Source organism: Theobroma umbraticum, unplaced genomic scaffold (assembly GCF_002168275.2).
Source record: "Theobroma umbraticum cultivar Fairchild unplaced genomic scaffold, ASM216827v3 scaffold_95.0, whole genome shotgun sequence".
Taxonomy (NCBI): Eukaryota; Viridiplantae; Streptophyta; class Magnoliopsida; order Malvales; family Malvaceae; genus Theobroma; species Theobroma umbraticum.
The window spans coordinates 11,638,707-11,647,930 of NW_018397257.1; the positions used below are offsets into that span (position 1 = coordinate 11,638,707).

At 40.5% G+C, this 9,224-nt stretch overlaps 4 protein-coding genes across 4 annotated transcripts; all 4 read left to right on the forward strand.

Moving 5' to 3' along the window:
• Positions 1 to 517: 517 nt before the first annotated feature.
• Positions 518 to 2,072, forward strand: LOC110413059 (UDP-glycosyltransferase 87A1-like). The gene is made up of 2 exons (XM_021423781.2): positions 518 to 1,061; positions 1,168 to 2,072. The coding sequence occupies exons 1-2, from the start codon at positions 572 to 574 to the stop codon at positions 2,070 to 2,072; spliced, it is 1,395 nt and encodes a 464-aa protein (XP_021279456.2). The 5' UTR covers positions 518 to 571.
• Positions 2,073 to 3,079: 1,007 nt separating this feature from the next.
• Positions 3,080 to 4,718, forward strand: LOC149527481 (UDP-glycosyltransferase 87A2-like). The gene is given in 4 exon segments (XM_089782956.1): positions 3,080 to 3,127; positions 3,129 to 3,573; positions 3,697 to 3,810; positions 3,813 to 4,718. Coding segments are annotated over 4 exon segments (1,338 nt in total). The 3' UTR covers positions 4,544 to 4,718.
• Positions 4,719 to 5,079: 361 nt separating this feature from the next.
• On the forward strand, positions 5,080 to 6,657 carry LOC110412847 (UDP-glycosyltransferase 87A1-like). The gene is made up of 2 exons (XM_021423485.2): positions 5,080 to 5,560; positions 5,768 to 6,657. The coding sequence occupies exons 1-2, from the start codon at positions 5,080 to 5,082 to the stop codon at positions 6,655 to 6,657; spliced, it is 1,371 nt and encodes a 456-aa protein (XP_021279160.2).
• A 224-nt stretch (positions 6,658 to 6,881) lies between these two features.
• LOC110412084 (UDP-glycosyltransferase 87A1-like) lies at positions 6,882 to 9,218 on the forward strand. Its single transcript, XM_021422518.2, has 2 exons — positions 6,882 to 7,467; positions 8,091 to 9,218. Exons 1-2 carry the CDS (start codon positions 6,906 to 6,908, stop codon positions 8,990 to 8,992), a joined length of 1,464 nt encoding a protein of 487 aa, XP_021278193.1. The 5' UTR covers positions 6,882 to 6,905; the 3' UTR covers positions 8,993 to 9,218.
• Positions 9,219 to 9,224: the final 6 nt, after the last annotated feature.

Here is a 9,224-nt window from a genome sequence, read left to right on the forward strand (position 1 = left end):
TCATAGAATTTAAAGCAATCATCAGATCAATAATGGAAAGTGGAATGAAATGTGCCCTTTCTAAGTTTTAAGAGTCAAAGTCAATAGAAACAACATTTGCTTGTGGTCCAAATGGCTACCACAAATATTAGTTCAAGATAGATAAATTCACCCTGCATAAAACTGCCAAGAATATTCAGATGGATGAGTGTCATTTCTAGAATTAATATCAACATGAGCAAGAAGACAGATAGTAGTTATTGTTAGATTAAGAGAATCTTGATCTATCATACCATATTAGAATAAAAGAAAATCTTATACAATATAAAATTGTAAATGGTGTATTGATATATATCTATATATATATAAGACTAATCTTAATAGTTTAATTGTAGTCTAACTAGATAATATTATTGTATAATAACTCTAACTAAATAATTTGTATATTTATCTTCACAACTATATATATATATATAAACAAACTAGCTGGGAAGTGACAAAAATAAGAAGTAATTTGTTAGTTTAATTGTGTTTGCCTCTGATTGTTTTCAGAATTCTTCACTTTTATCTTCTTCTTTGTTAAATTCCTGGCATGAGTTCTATATGCATGAAACCTATTAGCAGCACTCATGTGGTGGCTATACCTTATCCTGGTAGAGGCCATATCAATCCTATGATGAACCTGTGTAAGTTAATAGCTTCAAGAAAGCATGATCTTGAAATCACATTTGTTGTTACCAAAGAGTGGTTAGGCTTCATTGGATCCTGCGCCAAGCCTGATAACTTACACTTTGCTTCAATACCAAACGTTCTCCCATCTGAGCTAGTTCGAGGTGCCGATTTTCCTGGCTTTTATGAAGCTGTTATGACAACGATGGAAGCTCCATTTGAGGAGCTCCTTGATAATCTCAAGCTACCAGTGACTGCCATTATAGCTGATACTGAGCTGCAATGGGCAATTCGCGTGGGAAATAGAAGAAATTTCCCTGTGGCCTCACTCTGCACAACATCAGCAACCGTGTTTTCCATATTGCAGAGCATTGACCTCGCACAAAATTGCCATTTCTTAGTTGATTTGTTAGGTACTAATTTGCAGTATAACATTTCTTAGTTTGATTTCTTCATGTTCATTCCTAGATGTCTCAAATAGTAAATAATGATAGCAATTGATTGATGACTGTGTAGCAGATAAGAGCAGTGAACTTGTTGAGCACAGCCCTGGAATTTCACCAGGTCATTTGGCAGACCTTCAAGTGCTTCTTGAAGGAAATGCACCGCGAGTCATCGAGCTTACCTTGGAATGCATTTCATGGGTGCCAAAGGCAAAATATCTTCTATTCACTTCAGTCTATGAGCTCGAAAGACATGTCATGGACGCTCTAAAGTCAAAATTCAATATTCCCATCTACCCAGTTGGCCCTGCAATCCCCTACTTTGACCTTCATGAGAACTCCTCAGAGAGTACCTTTCCAAATGTCCCTAACTATATGCAATGGCTAGATTCTCAACCTCCATGTTCTGTTTTGTATGTCTCCTTAGGAAGTTTCCTCTCAGTTTCAAACGAGCAAATGGACGAAATAGCAGCTGGGCTACAAGATAGTGGTGTTCCATACGTGTGGGTAGCTCGTGGAGAAACTTCTCGGCTAAGGGACAGTTGTGATGGTGTGGGGTTAGTAGTGCCTTGGTGCGATCAATTGAAGGTGCTATGCCATTCTTCTGTTGGGGGATTTCTAACACACTGTGGTTGGAATTCCACTCTCGAAGCTATCTTTGCAGGCATTCCAATGCTGACCTTTCCCATTATTTTTGATCAAGCTCCAAATAGTAAACAAATTGTTGATGACTGGAAGATTGGATGGAGGGTGAAGGAACAACATAGAGATGAAAGTTTGGTGACGAGAGCTAGAATTGCAGAGCTTGTCCGAAGTTTTATGGATCCAGAGAACAATGAGGTGAAAAACATGAGAAGATCAGCAGGAGAACTCAAAGAGAAATGTCGGAAATCAATTGCCAAAGGCGGATCATCTCAAATGAACCTTGATGCCTTCATCAACCACATCTCACAAGGCTATGGCGCCATGCTCATTGATTAGATTGATTCTGATGTCCAGTTGGAACTTTAATTTTCTATAGCCTTGAATAACTACATAGCAGATTAATATAAATTTTACTCACTTGTTTTACTTTGTTGATTATCAGTTGACAGCAACTTTTGCGTCATATGCCATTTATGTGGTTCAGGATTTTCTGGATGAACCAAGAGTAAAATAAACAGGAAATACTCAATGAACTTGAGTTATAACTGCATCTGTAACTCTAGAACTCAAAACAACATAAAATTTCAATCTCAAATCCACCAGGCCTCTCAATTTTCCCGAGAAAAGATAGCAAATCCCTTATCGGGTCCAATTGCATAGGCACACCCAAATGCCCAAAATTTGCGAAAGTTTCGGTTCCTTCAATAAATTCTTGACCCCCAATCAAAAGGAGAAATCAAATTCAACATGAATGTAACAGCCTACTAGGTACAAGACAGCTGAGAGAAAAAACCATTTGCTGCCTCGGGAAAAGATAAACAAGAATCCTCTGATAGGATAGGAACAAAATGAAAATAAAGGAAGAGATTGTTGTCTTTTTCAACCTTGGAAAATTTGTCATATGCCCGATGAAAGATTAAATCATTCAAACCATGTTCTTCCTAGTAATATTATGAGTCATCCCTTACCTCATCTTTTGAGCGACACTCTAACAATTGACCACAATTTTGTTTGTTTTCTTAAAATATTAAGTCATTAAAACCCCTTTGAAAAGACAAATACACCTGGAGACAGGGCAGGTAGAGACGAGTGATGACTCAGAACAGAGGTTGTTTGAAAATTACGACTTGGCCTTGGTTTTTTTCTCTCGGCAGTAAAGTCCAAGAAAAATGTGTTATGTTCCACATCATTAGTTGATTCTGTATGGTTTTAATTACTCCCATTTGTCTCCCATTTGTCTTTTGATCTTGTCCCAGTCGCTGACAAACATATTCATCCTCTGTGAATCTCATTTCATACCATTTTCTTCCGAACTCATCAAATCATTCGGTCAAGTTTCAAACATGGAGTCGACAAATGCGCAACCAACCACGGTGTGCCACGTGGTAGCCATTACCGTTTCCTGGGCGTGGTCACATCAACCCCATGATGAACCTCTGCAAGCTACTAGTGTCGAAAAGGCAGGATATTCTCATAACCTTTGTTGTCACAGAAGAATGGCTCGGCTGCATCGGCTCTGACCCCAAGCCTGATAATATACGTTTTGAAGCAATCCCAAATGTCATCACACCTGAGCGGCTTAGAGCTGCCAACTTTCCAGGCTTCTACGAAGCTATGATGACAAAAATGGAAGCTCCCTTTGAGCAGCTTCTGGATCGACTTGAGTTGCCGGTAACAGTCATCATAGGAGATATCGAGGTTCGATGGGGCAGTTGTGTCGGTAATCGAAGGAATATTCCGGTGGCTCTGGTTTGGACGATGTCGGCTTCTGTGTTTTCCATGTTTCATCATTTTGATCTTCATATAAAACATAGCCATGCAAAAGTTAATCTGACAGGTAGACGATTATTTTCTACAAAAGGGGTGCTGAATTTAAGAAGAATTAACAAGTCTTGAAACTAATAATATATCTAACTGTTTCTATTTTGTTTTGGTTTTTTCCCATTCTTCCTTGTCATAGAACAAGTGGACAACATCCCAGGAATTTCTTCATACGATGTAGCAGAACTTCGAACAATTTTCTATAGGGACAATGAAACAGTCTTGGAGCTTGCTCTTGATTGCATTTCAGGGGTGCCAAGGCACAGTATCTCCTATTCACTTCAGTGTACGAGTTTGAACCCCAAGTCTTGGACAGCTTAAGTGCAACTTTTAGTTTTCCAGTTTACCCCATTGGCCCTGCCATACCATACTTGGAACTTAAAGATGGTTCCTGTAAAACTAGTAGCTACCTCCAATGGTTGGATTCTCAACAGGTAGCTTCTGTCTTGTACATCTCATTGGGAAGTTTCCTTTCAGTTTCAAACACCCAGATGCATGAAATTATTGCCGGGTTGCAAATCTGCGATGTTCGATACTTGTGGGTGGCCCGAGAAGAGCCTTCGAGGTTGCAAGATCGTTGTGGTGATATGGGGCTAGTGATTCCTTGGTGTGACCAATTGAAGGTACTGTGCCATCCGTCCATAGGGGGATTTTGGACACACTGTGGATGGAATTCCATCCTGGAAGCAGCTTTCGCCGGTGTTCCAATGCTTACGTTTCCTCTGTTTTTGGACCAAGATACTAACAGCAGGCAAATCGCGGAAGATTGGAAAAATGGGTGGAGGGTGAAGAGTACTGTGAGAGCTGAAAAATTGGTCACCAGAGAGGATATTGCACAGCTTGTGCGGAGGTTTATGGATGTTGAAAGCGATGAGGCAAAGGAAATTAGAAGAAGAGCTAAAGAACTCCAGGATAAATGTCTGGTCGCAATTTCTGAAGGTGGGTCCTCTGCTGCTAACCTTGATGCGTTCCTTGATTCCATTTAACAAGGATACGGACCCTGATCTATTATGTTATCTTGTAGTACAAATTTTAAGAACAAGGAGATGGCAATAGGCTAAAACCTTGTGTTTTGCATTGTAAGTATTCTTAGGATGCACCTGACTCCAATTACATTTCCCCACACTGCCTAAAACTACGATAAGGCTATTTCTTTTTGTATCTTTTCCCATTGATTTTACTGTTCAGCAGTGAACACAAATATTCGGTCGGTTTGGAATCTTCCCACTTGCTTATTGTTTGGGTTTAGAAATAAGAAGACCCAAAACAGAAAAGCAATTCAACCTTTACAGTATGATAATTTATTGGTTACATGTTCATATGTTTAGCATTTCTAAGATTACACTTCCCCATATTGCTAAGAAAATTAAACAAATAAAAGAAAACCCTTTTTCTTCTTAAGAAGATACAAGTTGCAAGGGGGTTCCTCTTGTTATTTGAATGTTTCACCATTTTAGAGTATAAACCCTTCCCATCCTCTAAGTTCAAACCAGCTTGTGAACACGATTCAGACATGGACTCCATGAGCTCAGAGCCAACCGTAAGCCACGTCGTGGCGCTGCCGTACCCTGGTCGAGGCCATATTAACCCAATAATGAACCTTTGCAAAGCAATAGTTTCGAAATCCGACAACATTCTAATCACCTTCGTGGTCACTGAAGAGTGGCTCAGCTTCATAGGCTCTGACTCGAAGCCTGACAAAATCCGGTTCTGTTGTATACCCAACGTTTTGCCATCCGAGCTGGTCCGAGCTTCTGATATGGCTGCATTCTTGGAAGCTGTTTGGACTAAGATGGAGGCTCCATTCGAGCGGCTATTAGATGAACTTGAGCCTCCGGCTACTCTTATTATCGCTGACACGCATCTCTTCTGGGCAGTATCTGTTGGAAATAGGAGGAACATTCCTGTTGCGTCCTTTTGGCCCATGTCAGCTTCCATGTTTCTGGTGTTTCAGCATTTTCATCTTTTCCAGGAAAATGGTCACTTCCCAGTGGATTTATCAGGTAATGCACATTCTTTTTTGTTGTTTTCAATCTATATACTATGTTTTCTTTTCTGATTTACTGTTTTTTTCAAGGTAAATTTATTAATGAAGTCTCTTAAAGAGACATAACAAGCTGATTTTCTGTTTTCATTCTTTCTTGTTGGTAGTAAAGAATAGAATTTTAATTGAATTTATTTTGCTTATTTATCAATTGTACACGAGGTAGACAACGAGACAAAGCGGGTGGACTACATTCCAGGGGTTTCCTCGACAAGTTTATTGGACCTTCCAGGGTTTAATGGAGGGATCTATCCGGTTATATTGAAGCAAATCTTGTGCTGTATTTCGTGTGTGGGCAAGGCACAATATCTGTTGCTTCCTTCAATCTACGAGCTTGAATCTCAATCCATTGATGCTTTAAAGGCAGAGTTTTCCTTCCCGATCTACACAGTTGGCCCTGCCATACCTTGTTCCAAACCTGGAGACAAATCCTGCTCAAGTCCTAGCCAAGTTGAATCTGACTGCTTACACTGGCTTGACAGACAACCTAGCAACTCTGTTTTGTATGTGTCACTGGGAAGTTTTCTTTCAGTTTCAAGTGCCCAATTGGATGAAATAACAGCCGCTTTGCAAGACAGCGGTGTTCGGTTCTTGCTGGTGGCTCGAGAGGAGACTTCCAGGCTGAAGGATGGTTGTGGTGATAAGGGGTTTGTGGTGCCTTGGTGTGACCAACTGAGGGTACTATGCCATCCTTCCGTAGGGGGATTTTGGAGTCATTGCGGGTGGAATTCTGTTCGAGATGGTATATTTGCAGGTATTCCTTTTCTTACCTTCCCTCTATTTGCTGATCAAAACCTGAACAGTAAGCTCATTGTAGAGGACTGGAAGATTGGGTGGCGAGTGAAACCACAGTTCACAGAGAATTTGGTGGCAAGAGGCGAAATTTCCTTTCTGGTGCAAAAGTTTATGCATTTGGAGAGTGATGAAGGGAAACAAATTAGGCACAGAGCCAAAGAGCTTCAGGAGAAATGTCTACATGCCATTGGGAGGCGTGGATCATCCGAAACCAATATTAACTCCTTCATTCAGAACATTTCAGAATTTCATGGCCATTGATCAAATTGTAGTTCCTCAAGCTGTGGAGTTCGACAAATAAAATTCTTTTAATTGAAGCAATTACTGCAATCAAGCTAAAGAATTTATTGACTAAAAATTTTCACTCCTATTCTCAACAACCACCAAGAAATTTCCTTAATACTACTGTTACAAGTCAATGATACTATTAGTCCATGACCCATATTCATTGAAAGGGCAAAAGGTCACTATCCTAGTTTGAACAATTGCAACCACTTACATTTTTGTAAATGACAGAAGCCCCTTCATCATCTGCGTTCCAACTTCCAAGTTCCTACGCAATGGAAAACATTTCAGCTATGAACTCCATAAGCTCAAAGCCAAGTACACCGTGCCACGTGGTGGCGGTGCCGTCCGCTGGTCGAGGCCACATCAACCCCATGATGAACCTCTGCAAAATCCTCGCCTCAAAATCCAACAACATAGTCATTACCTTTGTAGTCACCGAGGAGTGGCTCGGCTTCATCGGCTCAGATCCTAAACCTGATAATATCCATTTCTGCTCCATACCAAACGTTTTGCCATCGGAGCTGGTTCGGGCTGCTGACCTGTTTGGATTCGCAGAAGCTGTTTGGACAAAGATGGATGCTCCTTTTGAGTGCCTTCTGGATCAGCTTAACCCTCCGGCTACTCTCATCATGGCTGATACGTTTCTCTTTTGGGCAGTATCTGCTGGGAACCGGAGGAATATTCCGGTGGCCTCGTTTTGGCCTATGTCAGCTCTGATGTTTTCGGTATTTCACCATTTTCATCTTTTCCGGGAAAACGGGCACTTCCCAGTAGACCCGTTAGGTAATGTAGCCATTGCTGAAATTCGAGAATGGACTTCCTTTACTGTTAGCTTCAGCTTTCATTATATGTTATTTTTCTTTCTTTTTGTGTACTGATAATTGCATGATTTCCTAGCTCATAGAGCTTTTACTGTTTAGCTTAGAAATCATTAGAACTAAGCATCTATACATTCAATGTTAACACCGAATCATAGCACAGAACAGAGAACCAGAGAACAGTAAAGAAAAGAAAGAAGAAAGTGTTGCAAAAAGGCTAACCGAACCTTAGATTCATTCATTCATTAGCATATATGTGAAACATAGCTTTCCAGCTTAGCTTGTACACTTCAAGACTCATTCAACTACTCAATAAGCTTAACCATACTTCCTGACATTAGTGAAGACAGTAGCATGTCAAATAACAAAACAGTAAAGTATGAGCAGTTGACAGAAACTTTGATTGGCTTTGTTCTAACAAAGCGAGCCCTAGTTCAACAGGCTTCCATATGACATTTTTCTTCAATTTCATCCAATGGTGAACAATTGGAGTATAAGTATCAAAGAAAACCGATCATGCTAATTAATGCAAATCATCATTGATTGAGTTTATTTGTTTTCTTTGTGTTCAAATTGTATATAAGACAGAAAAGAATCATCAGCAAGTGGACTACATCCCTGGGCTTTCTTCGACAAGTCTATTGGACCTTCCTATCGCAAAAATCAATGAGGATTCACGGTCTTTGTTTTTCTTGAAGCAGATGTTGGATAGTATTTCATGGGTGCGTAAAGCAAATTATCTCTTGTTTGCTTCAATTTACGAGCTTGAAACAAAAGCAGTTGATGCTCTGAAGGCAGAATTTCCCTTCCCAGTCTACACTGTCGGGCCTGCCATTCCTTACCTTGAGCTTGGCAACAGTTCCTCTTCAAACCTTAGCGACGATGAACTTACCTACTTACACTGGCTTGACAGACAACCTAGGAACTCTGTTCTGTATGTGTCACTAGGAAGTTTTCTTTCAGTTTCAAGTGCCCAAATGGATGAAATTGCTGCTGGCTTGAATGACAGCGGTGTTCGGTTCTTGTGGGTGGTCCGTTACGAGACTTCCAGGATGGAGGCGGCTTGCAGTGATCAGGGGTTTGTGCTGCCTTGGTGTGACCAGCTGAGGGTGCTATGCCATCCTTCCGTAGGGGGATTTTGGAGTCACTGCGGATGGAATTCTGTTCGAGAAGGTATTTTTGCAGGCGTTCCTTTTCTTACCTTTCCTCTGGTTGCAGATCAGAAGCTGAACAGTAAGCTGATTGTGGATGATTGGAAGATCGGGTGGAGGGTGGAAAAACAGTTCCTAGCAGAGGATTTGGTGACAAGAGACGAAATTTCCAGGCTTGTGCTAAAATTTATGGATTTGAAAAGTGTTGAAGTGACAGAAATGAGGGACAGAGGTAAAGAGCTTAAACAAAAATTTCTACATGCCATTGACAGAAAGGGATCATCTGCAACCAGTATCGATTCCTTCATCAGGAACATTTCACAAACTCATGGCCATTAATCAGATAATCGGTTCTTCAAATGAAATAAAACACTTCGTTTTCCAGCCTGAACTTGCAGGCTGCATCTTGAGAGTCTTTGGCATAAATTTCATGGATGCTTGTATCGTGTTTGGACTGTTTCTCTTTTGTCAGTTGTTTGGTACAACAAATCCTGTCTTGTACAAGAGGGACCAAGTCAAGATAAGGAGATTGCAAAGAAGGGAAATGAACTACTTTTAAATGACTTCTCTT